Source organism: Mirounga leonina, unplaced genomic scaffold, assembly GCF_011800145.1.
Source record: "Mirounga leonina isolate KUSES-001 unplaced genomic scaffold, KU_Mleo_1.0 Mir_152, whole genome shotgun sequence".
Lineage (NCBI taxonomy): Eukaryota > Metazoa > Chordata > Mammalia > Carnivora > Phocidae > Mirounga > Mirounga leonina.
The window spans coordinates 12,471,325-12,492,501 of record NW_023270380.1 but is presented as its reverse complement, the minus strand read 5'-3'; the positions used below and the strand labels follow the sequence as shown (position 1 = coordinate 12,492,501).

At 40.2% G+C, this 21,177-nt stretch overlaps 1 protein-coding gene across 1 annotated transcript; it reads left to right on the top strand.

Moving 5' to 3' along the window:
* Nucleotides 1-19,227: 19,227 nt before the first annotated feature.
* On the top strand, nucleotides 19,228-20,404 carry LOC118012844 (DDB1- and CUL4-associated factor 7-like). The gene is given in 1 exon segment (XM_035008388.1): nucleotides 19,228-20,404. A coding segment is annotated over 1 exon segment (1,029 nt). The 5' UTR covers nucleotides 19,228-19,261; the 3' UTR covers nucleotides 20,291-20,404.
* The last annotated feature ends 773 nt before the right edge of the window (nucleotides 20,405-21,177 follow it).

Here is a 21,177-nt window from a genome sequence, read left to right as displayed (position 1 = left end):
TGGCAAAAAACAAAACAAACAAACAAACAAAAAACCCAGGGGCGCCTGGGTGGCTCAGTTGGTTAAGCAACTGCCTTCGGCTCAGGTCATGATCCTGGAGTCCCGGGATCGAGTCCCGCATCGGGCTCCCTGCTCGGCAGGGAGTCTGCTTCTCCCTCTGATCCTCCCCCTCTCATGCTCTCTGTCTCCCATTCTCTCTCTCAGATAAATAAATAAATAAATAAATAATCCAAAAAAACCCACAAAGGCAATACAATAAAAATAAAGACAGTCTTTTTCAACAAATGTTGCTGGAGCAACTGGACATCCACACACCAAAAAATTAGTCTAGACACAGACTAGACTCACCCCTCACAAGAATTAACTCAAAATGGATCGTAGATCTAAGTGTAAAATGTGAAACTATAAAACTTCTAGAAGAGATAACATAGGAGGAAATCTAGATGACCTTGGGTATGGCAATGGCTTTTAGATCCAACACCAAAAGCATGACCCATGAAAGAAATAGTTGATGAGCTGGACTTCACTAAAATTAAAACTTCAGTTCTGGGGCGCCTGGGTGGCTCAGTCGTTAAGCGTCTGCCTTCGGCTCAGGTCATGATCCCAGGGTCCTGGGATCGAGTCCCACATCGGGCTCCCTGCTCAGCAAGAAGCCTGCTTCTCCCTCTCCCATTCCCCCTGCTTGTGTTCCTGCTCTCGCTATCTCTCTCTCTCTGTCAAATAAATAAATAAAATCTTTAAAAAAAAAAAAAAAAAAAAACTTCAGTTCTGAAAAAGAACGTCAAGAGAATGAGAAGACAAGCCACAGACTGAGAGAAAACATTTGCATAGACAGGTCTGATTTAAAAAAAAACAAAACTGTTACTCAAAATATATGAATAATTCTTAAAACTCCTCAATCAAAAAATGACCATCCTGATTTTTCAAAATGGCAAAAGACCTAGAAAGATACCTCACCAAAGAATATATACAGATGCCCAGTAAGGATATAAAAAGGGGTTCAACATCATATGTCATCAGAGAAATGCAAATGAAACAATGAAATACAACTATACACCTACTAGAATGGCCAAAATATTAACAACACCAAATGTAGGTGAAAATGTGAAGCAACAGGAAACTTCATTCATTGCTGGTAGAATGCACATGATACAGCCACTTCCCAAGACAGTTTGGAGGTTCCTTATAAAACTAAACATACTCTCACAATATGACCCAGCAGTCATTCTCCCTTCAAAATTAACTGAAGACTTATGTTGACACAAAACCTGAGCATGGATGTTCATAGCAGCTTTATTCAAAATTGCCAAAACTTGGAAGCAACCAAGATGTCCTTCAGTAGGTGAGGGATAAACTGCTACCTCCAGACAATGACTATCACTCAGTGCTAAAAAGAAATGAGCTATCAAACCATGAAAAGACATGGAGGAGACCAAAATGCATATTACTAAGTGAAAGAAGCCAATCTCAAAAGACTACTATGATTCCAACTGTATGACATTCTGGAAAAAGCAAAACATGGAGACAGTTAAAGGATCATTGGTTTCCAGAAGTGAGGGGGTGTGGAAGATGAAGAGTCAGAGCACAGGAGATTTTTAGGGCAGTGAAACTGTTCTGCATAGTACAGTGATGGGTATGTGTCATTATAAATTCGCAACACCAAGAGTGAACTCTAATGTAAACTATGGGCTTTGGTACTAACGATGTCCATATAGGTTCATCAGCTGTAGCAAGTACACCACCGTGGTACAGGTTGTCCCTTGGGGGAGGTTGTGTGTTGGGGCAGACAGGGAGTATATGGGAACTCTGTGCCTTCCATTCAATTTTGCTGTGAGCCTAAAACTACCCTAAAACTTGAAGTTTATTATCTTCCTGAAAATCACAGTGAATTGCATGATACGCAAAGTTCATACACATACACAAAAATATGCAATATTTAATCAGCTCCTGCTTACTGCCTATTCACTTCCCTGTAAATTCCATCTCAACACTCACCTGTCTTTGCAAATGCCTTGCTTATTTTCCCTTTCTATGTAGATCTTCTCCTGCATCTAAAATCCTACATCTATAACCCACAGAAATGAAATGTGTCCTCAAAAGATCTGCTATTATTTTAGGTTTTCATGTGTGAATGTCTTAACTCACGCTTAAAACTGCAAGCTATTCTTTAAGGAATGGGACCATATTTTTCCATTGTTCTTTCTCTCCTTTAGCACCTTGAGCTTTCTTCAATACATAAAGAATAATTAACCATTAATGTCACTGAAAAATTGCTTAAAAGACAAGCTAGCCAAACCATTTGAACACACGTGTCAGAAGAATCATCCCTTTGGAAATAATGATGTAAGATCAAAAATAAATCTTCCAATTTCTCACCATGAGAAGTCCAAATAATATGGCATCAGTGTATTTGCTGGTAGTGTTTTATACTTACATAAATATTCACATACACAATTTAAACCTAAGGTTATTACCCCCGCATCTTATTTTCTGGGCCACATAATCAGTGTGATAATTAAAGTTTCTAGGAGTAGCACACAGCTGTTAGGTGCCACAAATATATTAAGCCACAAAAGTCTATTTGAAGGCGACATTTCTGAAAAAGGCTCACCACCTCATCTGTGGTAAGTCTTAGAGCCTTTCACTCATTATAATTAGGTTCAACAGCCAAATAAAACTAATGCATTTAAGCCTGACAACTGAAGGTCATATTCAAAGCTGGAGGGAGGACATAGCAAAACATATGAGATGGAGTTTCTATAAAAAAACTTTCCCTTACCCTTTAGTGTCTGAACACACATCATCCATCGTTTGGGGCTGGTTATTTGTCTCACTCCTACAGATGCTGAAAGAAAATCAGCCCCAGGCTGGGAAAGTCTCATATTAGTAAAAGAAATCAGCATTTAACAATTCTTGATATTTTAAATGTCCAAACTACCCAAAGGGGGTCTACAGATTCAGAGCAATACTCATCAAAATTTCCAATAGCATTTCTCACAGAAATAGAACAAACAATCCTCAAATTTGTATGGGACCACAAAAGACCCTGAATTAGGCAAAGCAATCTTGAGAAAGAACAAAACTGCATCATGTTCCATGATTTCAAACTAAGTTACAAAACCATAGTAATCAAAACACTATACTATTCTACTGGGTATTTACCCCAAAGATACAAAAGTAGGGATCTGAAAGGGTACGTGCACCCCGATGTTTATAGCAGCAATGTCCACAATAGCCAAACTGTGGAAAGAGCCAAGATGTCCATCAACAGATGAATGGATAAAGAAGATGTGGTATATATATACAATGGAATATTATGCAGCCATCAAAATGAATGAGATCTTGCCATTTGCAACGACGTGGATGGAACTGGAGGGTATTATGTTGAGTGAAATAAGTCAAACAGAGAAAGACATGTATCATATGATCTCACTGATATGAGGAATTCTTAATCTCAGGAAACAAACTGAGGGTTGCTGGAGTGGGGGGTGGGGTGGGAGGGATGGGGTGACTGGGTGATAGACACTGGGGAGGGTATGTGCTCTGGTAAGCGCTGTGAATTGTGCAAGACTGTTGAATCTCAGATCTGTACCTCTGAAACAAATAATGCAATATATGTTAAGAAAAAAAAAAAAGAAGAAGAAGGTAGCGGGAGGGGAAGAATGAAGCAGGGGAAATCGGAGGGGTAGACAAACCATGAGAGACGATGGACTCTGAAAAACAAACTGAGGGTTCTAGAAGGGAGGGGGGGAGGATGGGTTAGCCCGGTGATGGGTATTAAAGAGGGCACGTTCTGCATGGAGCACTGGGTGTTATGCACAAACAATGAATCATGGAACACTACATCTAAAACTAATGATGTAATGTATGGGGATTAACATAAGAATAAAAAAAAAAACACTATGCTATTGGCATAAAAACAGACACACAGATCAATGGAACAGAATAAAGAGACCAGAAATATACCTATGCATATAGGGTTAATTAATGTATGACAAAGGAGCCAAGAATATACAATGGGAAAAGACAGTCTCTTCAATAAATCGTGCTGAGAAAAGTGACAGCCACGTGCAAAAGAATGAAACTGGATCCTTATCTTACACCATACACAGAAATTAATGCAAAATCGAGTAAAGACTTGAAGAGAAGACCCAAAGCAGTAAGACTTTTATTGGAAACATAGGCAGAAAACTCCTTGACGTTGCTCTTGGTATTGATTTTGGGAGATCTGACTCTGAAAGCACAGGCAAAAAAAGCAAAAAGAAACACGTGCGACTACATCAAACTAAAAACTTCTGCACAACAAAGGAAATCATTAGCAAAATGAAAAGTCAACCTTCTGAACAGGAGAAAATATTTGTAAATTATATATCTGATAATGGGGTTAATATCCAAAATATATAAAGAACCCCTACAACTCAATAGCAAAACACCCAAACAATTTAATTTAAAAGTGGGCAGAAGATCTGAATGGACATTCTTCCAAAGACATGTCATTGGCCAACAATTAGTGCTCAACAGCACTAATTATCAGTGAAAAGCAAATCAAAACCACAGGAGATGTTACCTCACAGCTGTCAGAATGGCTAAAATCAAAATAACAAGAAATAACAAGTGTCAGTGAGGATGTGGACAAAAAGGAAGCCTCGTGCACTGTTGGTGGGAATGCAAATTGCTGCAGCCACTGCAGGAAACAGTATGGAGATTCCTCAAAAAATTCGAAATAGATCTACCATATGACCTAGCAATTCCACTTCTGAGTATTTATCTGGAGAAAACAAAAATACTAATTCAAAAAGATATAAGCAACCCTATGTTCATTGCAGCATTATTTACAATAGCCAAGATACAGAAACCACCTAAGTGCCCACTGATGGATGAACAGATAAAGAAGATGTTATACACAAACACACTGGAGTATTATTCATCCATAAATAAGAATGAAATCTTGTTGTTTGCAACAACATAAATGGACCTCGAGGGCATTAGGCGAAGTGAAATTAGTTTGACAGAAATGCTATATGATCTTACTTATACATAGAATCTAAAAAAAATAGTTTAAAAAACAAGCTCACAGATACAGAGATGGTTGCCCGAGGTGGGGTTGAAGGTGGACAATAAGAATGAAGGGGTCAAAAGGTATAAACTTGCAGTTATAAGCAAGTCATGGGGATACCATGCATGACATGGAGACTATCATCAATAATACTATATCCCATATTTGAAAGTTGCTAAGAGTAAATCTTAAAAGGGAAAAAAATTTTGTAACTATGTATGGCGATAGATGTTAACTTATTGGTGTAGTTTTTAAACTTTGGTAAGCAAGCTTCTTTCAGAAAGCCCCATCCTTCATTATATCATAGATATTAAGACATACAACTCTTAATAAAACTAATTTTTGATTTTTGAAAAGGATTTTATCATTTTTATTAACTTTTTTTTTTCAGGTAAGTCCATGAAAAGCTTATAAGCTGTGAGCATGAGCTTCTTCTACTACTTACTGAATAAAACGCCCTTTTTATATTGGGTGATTTGCCAATGTTGACCCTTAAAGTAGGGATTATTTTCTTCATTGAACTCGAAGAGCCTAAGGAACATTCCCAGGATTATCAGCCCGGTTAACAGCAGAGTTAAGGTCCAATGTAGGGTGGCCTCAAAGTCCCTGATCTTTTCTCCATCTTCTGCCTTTCAAGAAAATTTTGGTCCTCACACGCCTGCTTGGCCTGTGCTGGAATCTGAACATCAGACCAAGACTTACTGCCTATAATTCAGTAGCAAATCAGTCATCTGCCTTAGAGCTGCCCTGCATGGGTATCTGACTTTGGACACAAGCATCATATCTTCTCCTAACTACACTGTAAACAATCTTTGGGAACATCGAGGTAATTCAATCATCCCTACCCTACCCTCTCTGGCATCTGACCTGCATGCCTTGAAAAGGGAAGACACAGAACACTGTCAAGGAACACACAACTTTGGCTAACAATAAATTCAAGGTTTCTATGGGAAAGTCGAGGGGAGCCCATTTTCTGTAAATACCATTCTATTGAGTTAAAAGTAAAATGATGAAAGACAAATTATTGTGTAGATCATAAGTTAAGCCGTACAAATATAAACACAGTGATATAAAGACTACCAGAACAGACTACCCTTCATCCCCTTGAGGTTTAGGTGGAAGAACATGATCTCAGTAGCCTCTAAAAAGAGACTGTATTTGAACAGAGGAATGAGACAAAGATGATGAAGAGAATCATTCTCAGGCAGGTGGGAAAATATTAAAGAGACTATGTCTCTAAAAGCCTCTAAGATAATAAAATAGGTAATGTCTATTTTTCCTTTAAAATGTTTATTTTGACATAGTTTCAGATTTAAAGTAAAATAGCGCAAAACCAATACAAATTCCATATATTCTTTTATCCTTTACCCAGATTAGCCAAATGTAAACATTTTACCATATTTACTTTATCCCCTCTCCCCACTCCCAACCCCATACATACATAGACACACACACTCTTTCCCCAAGTTTGAAATTAAATGTGGACATAAGACCCCTTTGCCTTAAATATATTAGTGTGTATTTCCTAGAAGCAAGAGCATCTCTTAGATAAACACAATACAATGATCACAATTAATTTTTTAAGACCTTATTTTTACGTAATCTCTACACACAACATGGGGCTTGAACCTACAATCCCAAGATCAAGAGGCACATGCTCTACTGACTGAGCCAGCCAGGTGCCCAGTGAGAATTAATTTTTTAAGAAAGTAGGTCCTTTGTAGGAAAAGAAGGTCCCAGATCCTGAGTTGCCTTCAGTTACGTCTTCTTAACTGAGAATAATTTCTCAGCATTTATGTTTTAGGATACTGATGTTTTTTGAAGCGTGCACCCCAGACCAGTTAGCCTTTTTCTGATGTTTCGTGATTTGATTCGAGTTTGCACTTCTGGCAGGAATTGGTGATGCTGTGTTTGTCTCAGTGCACTATATGGGGATGCACTTGATACCAATTTGTGCCATTGATAATGAATGGTTAACTGTGGTCTTGGGTTAAGGTGGTTATTGCCAGGTTTCTCCACTATAAAGTTACTATTTTACCCTTTGTAATTAATAAACATTTTGTGGAGGAGGTATAAACGCATTTCTAAAATCTTACTTTAAATCCTAGAAATTGGGGCGCCTGGGTGGCTCAGTCAGTTAAGCAGCTGCCTTCGGCTCAGGTCATGATCCTGGGGTCCTGGGGTTGAGCCCCACGTCTGGCTCCCTGCTCAGCAGAGAGCCTGCTTCTCCCTCTCCCTCTGCCTGCCACTCTGCCTACTTGTGTTCTCTCTCTCTATCTCTCTGTCAAATAAATAAATAAAATCTTTTAAAAAAATAAAAATAAATCCTAGAAATTATCAATTAAATGCTTTCCCCCCTTTTTTGTTCTCATTAGTATAAGCTATCCACAATCCTGAATTCTCAAGAGGTTTAAAAAATCCATTGTATCTGAAACACTCGTATGTTTTAAATGATATTAAATATGTCTATTTTATCTAAAATATAAACTTTTCTCATATATTTTTAAGGGCAAAAAGGCTCTCATGGTTATAGATTAATAGCCACTTGATGAAAGATAAAACATTTCCATTTTTAAATTCATTTTTATGATTCTTGAAACTACAATCCTACTCACCCCAAAAATTTAGATGGCAACTGATTGTAGTTCAAAGTAAGGCAGGGTCTGGTAACATTTTCTAAGAAATGTTTATTTTGGAGAAGTGCCCACTGGCACATCTTATCCTTCAGCATTAAATATAACCTAATTGCAGGAAAAAATCAGCATTGGGGATAGTTCAGAATAACTGTGACTTCCTTCTGGATAAAGTAGCAAAAACACTTGTTTATAGACATGTCTCGTTACATAATAACAGAATCTATGAATTTTGCAACAATGCCTCTGGCTACTCCATGCGGAATGGTTTGGGGAAAGGAGTGAAAACAGACAGCACATGGGGAGTTGCGGCAGTAATCCAGAGAAGACATACTGATAAACCAATTCAAGATATAAGTCAGAAGAGGGGCACTTGGGTTGCTCAGTTGGTTAAGCGTCTGCCTTCAGCTCAGGTCATGAGCCCAGGGTCCTGGGATCGAGTCCCACATCCAGCTCAGTGGGGAGTCTGCTTCTCTCTCTCCCCGCCCGCTGGTGTTTGTTCTCTCTCTCTCTCTCTCTCTCTCTCTCTCGTGCTCACTCTCCCTTCCTCTCTCAAATAAATAAAATCTTTAAAAAAAGAAGATAATTCAGAAGATGAATCAATAGAAATTGATGAATATCTGGATAGTAGATAGTAAGTAGATAGTAAGATAGAGAGATGTCAGGACAATCCTCTGGATTCAGTCTGAACAACCATGTGGACAGGTTGTCATTTACTAGGAGGGGGAGACTGGGGAGGTAGAAGGAGTTCTGCACATGTTGCTTCTGAGATGCCATCGAGGTATCCTGGTGGATATGCTCAGGAGGCAGTGGAATGTACAAGAGCGGAGCAGAAAAAAAATGTCAGGGTGGAATCACTGGGTTAAGTGCTCCCACGTGTTGACATTAATCTGGTACTTTCTATTTTTCAATTAGTTTCCACCAAATGGTAGCTTTTTTAATTACAACCACCATATGAAACAGAGGAAGTAAGCATGAACTAGTTTCAGACACAATAAAATACTACTTAGCAATCAAAAGGAATTGTTACACTTAGTGTATGAGTCTCATATACATTATGATGAGCGAAAGAAGGCAAAGCCAAAAGGTTATATCCTGTATCATCCCATTCAAAGGACTCCCTGGAGACGCAAAACTATAGAGATGAAGTACAGGTCAGTGGCTGTCAAGGGTTAAGGGTTGGAATTAACTACAAAGGAGCAGCATGGGGAAATTTTTTGAAGGCGAGGTTAACTGCTTTGTATCCTGATTGTGGGGGTAGCTACAAAGCTCTATAGATTTGTCAAAACTCACAGAGCCATGCAAGTAAAAAAGTAAATTTTAATGTATGCATATTTTTGAGTGTCCATTTAAAGGATTTTGAGCAAAGGAGGGTGTTTAGGAAGATCTGTCTGGCTTCATTGTGAAGAATGGGTCAGACACCTCAAACACTAGAGACAATGAGACTTGGTTGGGAGCTGTTGCATTAATTTCAGTAAGATCTGGCTGTGGCATAAAGTAGGGTGGTAACAATGAGGATGGAGAGGAACAGATGGGTTTCAGAGATAATATGGGGTAAAATTGGCAGGAAGGGAGGAATATGAAATAGGCTCATGTTTTTCACTTAAGCAAGTGGATGGATAGTGAGGTCATTCACCAAGAGGAAACTGGCTATGAGAAAGATTTCAGAGGGAGAGCAGTAGCTCAGTCTAGGATATGTTAAACCTTGTGATGCAATTGTAAGTTTTTAGACTGATATTTAAGTGGTGCCATAGCAAAAGTAAAATACTTGTATTCTGTCCAAGTAATGGGGAAAATGACATAATATACTATATTTATATAGCTGACATTTCCAGGAACCCATAGCAGCTCATAAAAAATGCAAAGTGTGTGTGTGTGTGTGTGTGTGTGTATGGTTGTTGGTTTTTTGTTTTTTTTTTTCAATTCATTGAATTATTATTCCTGGAGACACTTCCAGTTTGGGACTTGGAGCCTTTTTACATCAATTGTTGTCCACACTAAGGTACAAAACTGATGACCAGAGCTTGAATAACAAGGGCCAATACTTGGTTCCCTGAAGTAGCTTCAGCCTCTCTCTAACTCCTGCCAGTGATCAACTCCACTGAGAATAGTCACTTAAAATTAAAAAGGTGAGAAGAGATGTTTTCGGAAGTCCTTGAAAGTCTTTCTTCAACTATGGAGGCTCAGGTAACATTTAACTTTACAACTCAAGGACAGTAAGGAAAAACATCTGCCCACATCACATCATATTTTTCAGTAGGTCTCATTATGTTCATGGTGCTTCATACTTAAAAAGACTGGTTGGCTTTTTTGTTCTCATTAGCACTGGAAGAGTTGATACAAAGCCTGCCCGGCAGAGCTAGAAATAGTCATTTTCCTCACTATCCCCTCCAACAAAGCAAAAATAAGCCAATAAAGCATAGGCATTCTCAAAACCAAAAATGATGATGGTACCTCTCCTATGGTGTTCTGGGCTCTGTTGTTTCAGCTGTATACACGATCTTCAAGGACATCATATTCCTTAAGAAGCGCAGGTCTCTTGTTTCTGGATGGTTCTTCCTTAACCTTGACATGGTGCTGGACAGGCATTCAGAGGTCAAAAGGTACCAGTTGATTGTGACATACAGTAATGAATCTTAAAAGGTTTTGTGGTCTGCTTTACTTTGAGTCAGTATTTAAATATCTTTTTTCTCCGTCTTACAGTCTGCTCCATTCTTCAACCTCAACCCACATGCAAACTGTTTTCTTTACTTCTGTGTCTCTCTCCCTCTCTTCCTCCCTCCATCTCTGTCAGGTTCTTAAAGGGGGGCAGGATGCTGCTATGCATGTAAGGGGATGAATCAAATGCCTTGTGACAGGTCATTTCAGTATGTCTGGGGGAGCCCGCTGAGTCTAAGTGGGATTCACAGTCTGCCTAAATGTGAGGTCATGGTTTTACTGACCTCCCTGGAGAGTCGTCCTTTGTGGGGAAGTTGGGGAAGGGGAAAAGGACCCAGAGGAGAAGATTTTGTGTGCAGATAGGCTTAGGGTGGAGGTAGAAGTGCCCCGATGGAGAGAAGAGGATGACATCAGTTGCCTTGCCCAGACCTCAGGACGAGGTGTGATTCTTGAGAAGAAAGAAATATATAGTAGTTCTGCACTAAATTCATTCTGTGATGTATTCTTTAATGACTTCATGAGTCATAGGACACAAGCAGAATTACTATGTAGCCACAGTGACCAAGTTTATACCTTGATTTAAGACGCTCAAGGGTTTTTTAAAAAACATCACCAGAGTCTTTCAGAATATGATTCCGGGCACTCCATCTTCATGAAAAAAAAAAAGAGAGAGAGAGAGAGACTAAATGGTTGAATAGCAGTTAACCAGCTAAAGCCTGGGGAGGAGGGGAGGACATTTCAGGTAAAGCAGATGAATTATGCAAAAGCACAAGAAACCAGAATCTCGAGTAGTTCATTACTTTTGGAGCTTGAAGTTACAAGACGGAGTAGTAGCAAGGCATTACAATGAAAAGTAGGCACCTTATAAAGCAAGGATGCCCAACTCCAATCCAGTGTCAGTGGCTTCCTGAGGAGTTCTGTACAGGTGGAGTCTAGGGTGGCATTTAGAGTCATCAGCAAAGTCACGATCAGAGGGAAGGGAGGAGAGTGACGGCACATATGTCAGGCTCTGAAGTTTCCACCTTGGCAATGAGGAGCCATTGATGATTCTTTACCCCTGGCAGATGTGGCCTTACACACATGAATTTCTTACCACCAGAGTATACTCATTACATGTGGCCCATTTTCCTAGATCCTGAGAGATCACTGATCAATATTCAGTGATTACATTCACAGCATTTGTTGTATCCTTGTTCTGTCAAGGCATTCTAGAAAAGCTGAAACGTATGCTGATTTAGCCAATAACATAGGTCCCCTCTGACTACTGAAGAATTGGCTGGTACAAGGCTCAGCCAAGGTATAACATCTACAGTTTTTAAATCCCCTCATCTCATGTCACCTCTGGTTTAATGAGTCTCAAAAAGGCTGCCATGACATTGACCAGCCAGGTAGCAAGTCACCTTACCCCCTTAGTAGCTAACTCAAAGTTGTTATTCAAGACCTGTAGATTTGACTTCTCATTTTCATGATTTTCTTTGGGTTTTCCTGAGATTTTTAAGCCAAGGAAAGATCTCCACTTGAATGTACTCAATTACAAACCAGCAAAATTAAAAAAGAGAGAGAACTTTGTCTTCTAAAAAGAATTACTGTTAACGCTATTATACAATGTAGATGTTGGGGTAAGGAGAGACCATCGACTTTGAGGTTTACAGTCTGGGTGGTGAGTTGAGCAATGCCATGTTGAATCATAACAAAATTTGAGAAAGTAGGTGAGAGGAAAAAGACAACTGATTTAAAGTAGACATAACTAGCTGTTAAATGTGAAGCCTTAGTTTGTATTATGGCATTATAAATGTATATATTAAGACTATCCTATAATAAACTTTATATAAACAAAGAATTTTATCCATAATAAATGTAATTAAGCTATAATGTAATTAAGGTTTTTTGTTTATTTGTTTTAAAGATTTTATTTGAGAGAGGAGAGCAGGGGGAGGGGCAGAGGGAGAAGCAGACTCCCCGCTGAGTGAGGAGCCTGATGCGGGACTCGATCCCAGGACCCCGGGATCATGACCTGAGCCAAAGTCAGACACTTAAATGACTGAGCCACCCAGGTGCCCCATTAAGGTTTTAAGATTATATTATTTAATAAATAGTTACAAATCTTTCAGTGTTTTGGCAGGCATTCCTTTTCAGCCATTTAATTTTCTCTACAGCTCTCCACAAAGTTTTTTGTTTCTCTTACATTTTGGTGCACAGAATTGAATATAATATACCTGCCAAGACTAGAAAATGTTGGTATTTTAACTTTTTAATCTTTCTCATTCTTTGGATACACTTATGCTGCCAGTAGCCTGCTAGAGTCCTCCATTTGGGCACTGGACAACTCAGACACTACGCCATTCTTGTGCACCACCATCCATACCATGCTGGCTTTCATCCTAAGGCTTTTCTCCAACAATAACAAGATGGCTGCTACAGTCCAAGCATCACCTTCTCACGTGACAGTCTCTCAAGAAGGAAGAAAGGGGACAAAGACATAGTGTACATTTCTCCATTTTTATCAAGGAAAAGAAATTATCCAGATGGCACCTAGATAATATCCCATTATTTCTCATTGGCCAGAAGTGAATCACATAGCCACTCCTAGGTTCAAGAGAGGATGTGGAAATGAGTATCTGGCAAAACTCAATGGGATTGCCAAGACTAAAGTAACCCATAACTTATCTCTTTGATCTAGACACATCAAAAAAAAAAAAAAAGCCAGGCTCTCTTATCAAAAAAGAAAAAAGTCAGGAATAACTTTTAAATAGGTAACCAACAATTTCTAATACATTTCCCTTTGAAGAATGAGGAGTAGCATACAGAGGTGAAGGGTTTTCTTGATGTACAAATTTGGTAGATCATAGAGAATACCGGAAGATGAGGAAGTTGAGGTAGAGGAAGAGATGATTTTCATTTTGGGACACAGAAACTGAAAAGCCTGCAGTGCATTGACGTGGAGATGTCCAGGCAGATGGGGTGAAATGTGAAGCTAGATCTTCACAGAATGCTCTGCACTGGAGAGAGATGTGAGAACCATCTAGAGAAAGAGAGAGAGAGAGAGAAGAGGAGAGGAGGGGAAGAGAGGAGAGGAGAGGAGCTGGTGTGGAATGCCAGTATTTAAGGGATGAGAAGAGAAATTTAGACCCTGGAAGGCAGCTCAGAAAGATAAGTCACTCAGAGACAAGAGAAAAACCAGGTCAGGGTTAATACCCTAAAAATTCAGAAAAGGTTTCAATAAAGGACTGATAAAGAGAAGTCAAATACTGTGAAAACGTCAAATGAAATGAAAGTAGGACATGTCAATGATGTATCTTGGACAATTAGAACATTACTGCTTGGTAACAGTATTTTCAATAAAATGATTAAGAAGACAAATTATGAGTGGATCAAAGAGTAAATGAGAACCAAGGAAAAAAGGGGAAAAGTGTTTAAGTTTATAACACACAGAGAGACACAGAGACATGCATACATACAATGTGGTTATCACTGGGGCTCCTGGGTGGCTCAGTCGTTAAGTGCCTGCCTTCGGCTCAGGTCATGATCCCAGGGTCCTGGGATTGAACCCTGCATCGGGCTCCCTACTCGGCGGGAAGCCTGCTTCTCCCTCTCCCACTCCCCCTGCTTGTGTTCCCTCTCTCACTGTGTCTCTTTCTGTCAAGTAAATAAATAAAATCTTTTTAAAAAATGTGGTTATCACTAAGGTTTTTAATATTTTAATTAAAAAATGAAAGTGATAGACATTTTAGGCACTATAATTTCTTTGTGTGTCTTTTCAGACATCCCTTAAATGATCTCCGTTAATGGTGGACATATGCATATATTTGCTATGAATTCTTCAATCTCATAAATGCTATATAATTCAACCTGGGATTTAAGCTTAATTCCAATCCTTACTAGCTTTGTGACCTTGAGCTATATGGTTTGTCCAAGGTAACACACCCGGTTTGTAAGGTAGTTGGTCTTCAAATTCAGGTCTGACCCCAAGTCCACATTATTTGCCACGGAATCTTCTGGTGAACCTACTGGTGTATGAGTCAGCTCCAACTGTTATCAATGACAGCATGACTTTAGTTTTTCTACATGAATCTGTCTATCCTCCCTTCCTCAGCACACAGACAAAACGAAGGCTGTATGAGAAGAGATTAGAAAGAGGTCCTTGGGTCAAGAATTTTGTCAAGAGATAGGAGTAAGGGGAGCCTGGGTGGCTCAGTTGGTTAAGCGTCTGCCTTCAGCTCAGGAGTTCTGGAATCAAGTCCTACTTCGGGCTCCCTGCTCAGCGGGGAGTCTGCTCCTCCCTCTGCCCCCCACCTGGCTCTTGTGCTCTCTCTCTCTCTCTCTCTCTCAAATAAATAAATAAATAACCTTAAAAGAAAGAGAGAGATAGGAGTAAAAGTGTTAGTTTCCATACTCCTAAGGATGAGAGGTCCATGCCTTGCTCTTTCCTGGAATTCCCAGCCAACTATAACTCAGAAGCAGATAACCTGTTACACAGAGACATTCTCCAGCAAAGGGCTGTGTGCAAGAGGAGTGTAACTAAGTGGTGCCTATGATATAAACTAATCATATGCAATATGCACAGGCCATGCTATATTCATTGTGGAGACCTGCCAAACAGCATCATCGATGATAATAACCAGTAGGTTAAGGATGCCATCATCAGAGTAAAAAAAAAAAAAATGTCAGGACAAAAAAGCTCTATTCATTTGAAGTCAACCACTCATATTTTAAATGATTTAAACATGTAACATAGGGAGGTGTTTTTCATTGGAATGGAGCAAATAAATCATACAAAGAGTTTCAAAAGAAAAATGATTGTTATCTTAAATTTCAGCTATTTTTTTATGGGCTTTCCATGGCCATAGGCTTGTCTTTTTTTGCACTTTACTTTCTCTCTTCTATTAGTGAAGAGACAAAAAATGACAGCAGCTGATGCCAGGTCCTGTGAGCAATTGGTCTATAACAAAGCAATTTAGGGAGGCAGACAGAGGATGGAGTCAACTTTTATGAGAAAGTTGCTCATGTTTTCCTCTGATACAACTTTTCCATTCAGATGTTTTATGACAACTACAGTCTCTATGGACCAACTATGCAAGGTTAAGACTGAAATTTTGTAATAAGACTTCCCTTATTACTTAATCACTGCAATGTGACAATAAAACTATCTGCCTACAAGGGGCCAACTCCATGAACTGCTCAAGTCCAGAAAGCGAACTGTCTACAAAAATTCATTGTTTTATCCTGGGATGCCAAGTTTTACTTTCAGGCAGACTTTGAGTCTGAACTTTCTGATGCCATCAATGGGATGAGCATTTTGCTATTTTTTTTCACCATGATGAGAATATAAAATTTTAACAATCGGAGTGCTTTTCCATTAAATGATGAAAGAATCACCATCAGAAGTGCTTAGAATGATATAGATTCTCATATTTGGTAATCTGTCATTGTTCCATAATCAGAAAAACAAGAATTCCCAAGATGTATTGAATTGTTAGGCTAGGCAGTATGCTCCACAGGTAATTTCTCATTCAATGCACACAGAACCTCCAGGCTAAGACCTACTATCCTCTCCATTTTCCAGAGGAAAAAGCTAAGGTTTAAAGCCATTAAATAAGCTTCCAGAGTCACACAGTTACTAATGGCAGTGGGGAAACTCAAACTTGGGAGGTTTGAGGGGTGCCTGGGTGGCTCAGTCATTAAGCATCTGCCTTCGGCTCAAGTCATGATCACAGGGTCCTGGGATCGAGCCCCATGTGAGGCTCCCTGCTCCATGGAAAGCCTGCTTCTCCCTCTCCCACTCCCCCTGCTTGTGTTCCCTCTCTCGCTGTGTCTCTGTGTGTCAAATAAATAAACAAAATCTTAAAAAAAAAAAAAAAAACTTGGGAGGTTTGAGGTGAGAGTCCAGTAGTCCCAACCTGTGTTAGAAAGAAAACAGAAGACATCCATTACTATAATGAACAAGAACCCTCACCCAGAAGATCATGTCAAATGAGTTAATTAGTTAATACAACAGCAAAAAAGGGGAATAATGAAGTTTTATTTAAACAATATATATAATATTTAAGAGACCTATAAATATGAGCCTTTATTGTCATTTTTAATTTTTGGTATATGAGAACATTTTGAAAAAGAGACAAAACTAAATGGATGACTTTTGGTCAGAACTACTTTAAGAAGACTAAAGCTTGGGAAGCACAGCACATTACTACACTAAGCACTCGGATGTCTGCTAACACTTTACAAGAGGAGAACTGTTTGTGTCAATGGGTTTGGTTTTTAAAGACTCAAAGGAGAGAAAGAAAAATATGCATTTTGTTACTAGTGACATACTTTCAAGTTAGACCATTTTTTCCTGAATCGATGCTTCATAACAAGCTCCTTGTGTCACATGCTGTTACGAACTGATGAACTGAAGGCCCATCACTGACCCACTGACCCACTTGTTCCATAATGGAACCACTGAATGAGATGAAAGTCATGGTCTCTGAGGTGCCCAGGCTTTTCAGTCTGATTCTGTGTAAAAGGAGGTACTTTTGAGAGTGGAAAGGAGCACTACTGATTATGAGGCATCAACAGACACAAAGCTGTGCACTTTGCATCACCCTATCTAATGCTCACCCTCTCTGGTCATCTCCTGGTGCTGCCACGGTCTGCCAGTGTAGGAGAGACCCTTTCTGGAGCTTGAGGGTGCTAAAACAAAACAAAACAAAACAAAAAACTTTTGATGAGAGTGAGTGTGGATGAAGCGCTTGGGTCCCATTAAAGAGATAAGATCAAAATCCCTGTTTGGGGCCATGTTTCTTTAAATGCAAAACCACTCCAGAGGCTGGACTAGTGGGTCATGGGATTTATGAATTTTACTAGAGTCCATACATAAAAGAATCAACAGAATACATATGGACATAATCAGAGCAAGGCTGGTAGAGGCTGGAGGGGTGAAATTCATGCAAAAAACAAGAATGAGAAAATAAAAGGATGGGAAAGGTCCTGGCGGAAGAGGAGAGAATGGGCGATTTAGTTTGTAAGGAACAGACTGAGGTTTCCCCTGTAGTGAAGTGTTTTTTGTTTGTTTGTTTGTTTGTTTATAGGATACATGTGGAAGTAAGAATGACAAGACCCATCACTGAGTGACCTGGACTTACATAAACTCATAAATAGCCACACAGATTGGCTTCCCATAGAAGGACACATAATTCAGAAAGTAGAAGCTTGTTTAGAATCCAGCATAACTCTACATATTGGCTTGTCTCCTCTCACTGGGCAACAGAAGCTCTTTGTTTCTGGCTCTGCCATGATGAAAACTCAACAACCCTCTTTGCCTCTGCTCTTTTCTGTAAGTCATTGGCCCTTCCTTCCAAGTACTCCCACCTTCTGTGGGTCTGGCATTCAGCATCTCCAAGGCAGAGGATCCAATTTGTTCATCAGCCCACAATCCAGTAGAAAGCTCCTGCTGGGAAGAGTATTTGTGTCAGAAAACCTAATATGCTTCTAGTTAGCCAGAGGCCAGCTGCCTTTAGGTCAAATGCCTGCCTCTTGTCCAGTAGCTGTGACCAGGTCAGTGGGATCACAACAAAGGGAATGTGGTCACTCACGGTGCTGGGATACCACACTCTCCTAGATGTCCTACCACCCCTCTGGCTATTCCTTGGGTTCTTTTTCAAGCTATGCTCCTCTGTCTAGTCATTAAATGATGGATTTCCTTGAGGTTGAGCTTTAGGTTTCTTCCTCTTTCCCCACTATCTTTCTCCTTATATAATCTCTACCATACCCACAGCTTCAGTTCACATAGATGTGCCTATGCTTTCCAAATGATTATCTCTTGCCTAGATCTCTCCTTTGAGCTCCAGATTCGAGATCTAATTGCCAACTTGGTATTTCCCCTTTTCTGTCTCAGAGGCATCTCAGTAAGTCCAGTGTTTTGGACTTAACTTGTGTTCTGTCTCAAACCTGTGTTTTCCAGTATACATCACTATCCATTCAGTTGCAAAAGCCATAGACTTAGGAGTCATCCCTGACATATCCTTCTGCCTCCAATCCATTTTCAATCTATCCCCTTGTTCTGTCAACCTCTCTTCCTAAACATCTCTTAAAGCCATCCACTTTTCATGCTCTTCATGGCCACTTACCTAGTAAGTGCTGAAGAATATATTTTGAATGGATGGATGAGTATACAAATGCTTGAGGACCTACCAACAGCCATTACCCTCAATAGGAGATTATAGGAATGATACAGTTTCTCTTTGAAGGGTTTCTCATCATGTTAGTCACTCAAAGCATCATAGATTTCTCTCAAGATAAGTTAAAAAACAAAAAGAAGAAAATATGTAAGAGTTATCTACTGGTACATTTACTGTGGTAGCAAAAAAATTAAATTCCTATATTCAAAAATGTTATTAATCGAGGAGGGAAAAGAGGGGCAGCCCAAGCTCCAAACTGAATATGAGTTAAGAAAGAAGCATGACATAAGAAATGCAATTAAGAAGATGTTGATAGTTAAAGCGTTCAGCTAGAGGAGGCACCTTGAGTTGTATTTCTAGAGGCTTCTGTGTAAGGAAGACAGTGGCAGAGACGAGATTTTTAAAATTCTTAATCTTGGGACATCTGGGTGGCTCAATTTGTTAAATGTGTGACTCTTGACTTTGGCTCAGATCATGATGTCAGGGTCATGAGACCAAGCCCTGCGTTGGGCTCTGCACTCAGTGAGGATTCTGCTTGAGATTCTCTCTCCTTTTGCCTCTGCCGCTCCCCCTGCTTGCACTCTTTCTCTTTCTCTAAAATAAATAAATAAATAAAATATTTTAAAAAAACAAAAATAAGGCCCCGCCTCCCTACGGACCCCTCAGTCTCAGGCCCGGCTCCCCGCCTGACTCGTGCCCGGCCCGCAGCAGCTTGCTGTCGTCCCGGCCCGCACTGTGGCCCCGCCGCTGCCACCATGTCCCTGCACGGCAAACGGAAGGAGATCTACAAGTATGAAGTGCCTTGGACCGTCTACGCCATGAACTGGAGCTTGCGGCCTGACAAGCGCTTTCGCTTGGTGCTGGGCAGCTTCGTGGAGGAGTACAACAACAAGGTTCAGCTTGTTGGTTTAGATGAAGAGAGTTCGGAGTTTATTTGCCGAAACACTTTTGACCATCCGTACCCCACTACAAGGCTCATGTGGATCCCCGACACAAAAGGCGTCTATCCAGACCTACTGGCGACAAGTGGTGACTATCTCCGTGTGTGGAGGGTTGGTGAAACAGAAACCCGGCTGGAATGTTTGCTAAACAATAACAAGAACTCAGATTTCTGTGCTCCTCTAACCTCCTTTGACTGGAATGAGGTGGATCCTTATCTGTTAGGTACCTCCAGCACTGATATGACTTGTACCATCTGGGGGCTGGAGACAGGGCAGGTGTTGGGGCGAGTGAATCTTGTGTCTGGTCATGTGAAGACCCAGCTGATCGCGCATGACAAGGAGGTCTATGATATTGCGTTTAGTCGGGCTGGGGGTGGCAGGGACATGTTTGCCTCCGTGGGCGCTGATGGCTCAGTGCAGATGTTTGACCTCCGTCATCTAGAACACAGCACCATCATTTATGAAGACCCACAGCATCACCCACTGCTTCGTCTCTGCTGGAACAAGCAGGACCCTAAATACCTGGCCACCATGGCCATGGATGGAATGGAGGTAGTGATTCTGGATGTCTGAGTTCCCTGTACACCTGTCGCCAGGTTGAACAACCACTGAGCGCGTGTCAATGGCATTGCTTGGGCCCCACACTCATCCTGCCACATCTGTACCGCAGCGGATGATCACCAGGCTCTCATCTGGGACATCCAGCAAATGCCCCGGGCCATCGAGGACCCTATCCTGGCCTACACAGCTGAAGGAGAGATCAACAACGTGCAGTGGGCATCCACCCAGCCCGACTGGATTGCCATCTGCTACAACAACTGCCTGGAAATACTCCGAGTGTAGCATTGGCCGCGCCTTGCCCACAAGGCGGGGGCTTGTGTGTTTCCTGCCTCTGCCCCATCCCCAAACCTCCTGTATAAGAAGTACCGTATTTTCTGCCCATCATACTTTGTAATAAAACTTGAACATGTAAAAAATAAATAAATAAATAAATAAATAATAAAAATCTCAATCTTAACTTGAGGTTGGAAGTACAATATATAAGCAGGTTCCATAGTGAAAAATATAAATGAATTTAGGAAGATCTAAATAAAACAATGTATCAAAAATCTACAATTGGCTGATAAAAATAAACATGGAGAGGGGCGCCTGGGTGGCTCAGTCGTTAAGCGTCTGCCTTCGGCTCAGGTCATGATCCCAGAGTCCTGGGATCAAGCCCCACATCGGGCTCCCTCCTCAGCGGGAAGCCTGCTTCTCCCTCTCTCACTCCCCTTGCTTGTGTTCCTACTCTCGCTATCTCTCTCTCTGTCAAATAAATACATAAAATCTTTAAAAAAAATTTAAAAAAATATATCACTTTTAAAATAAATAAATAAATAAATAAAAATAAACATGGAGTATTTGTTATAGTTATTTACTCTCTGAAGAACACATATGCCTCTTACTCAGAGACCAAATTCTTTTAGAATCTCTATGTGGTAAGGTAATCACAACACCAAAAACAAAAAGTATAAAAGATTAATAGATTTGACAGTGTAAAAATGTCAAACATCTTTATGCCACAAACACACACCAGCAAAACACCAACAAATACTATCAGCAATAAAAAGAAAACAACAAACTGAACAAGAATTTGCAACACATAAAACATGAAGGATTAAAGTCTTGAATCTAAAAGAATATAAAGGGGCGCCTGGGTGGCTCAGTTGTTAAGCGTCTGCCTTCGGCTC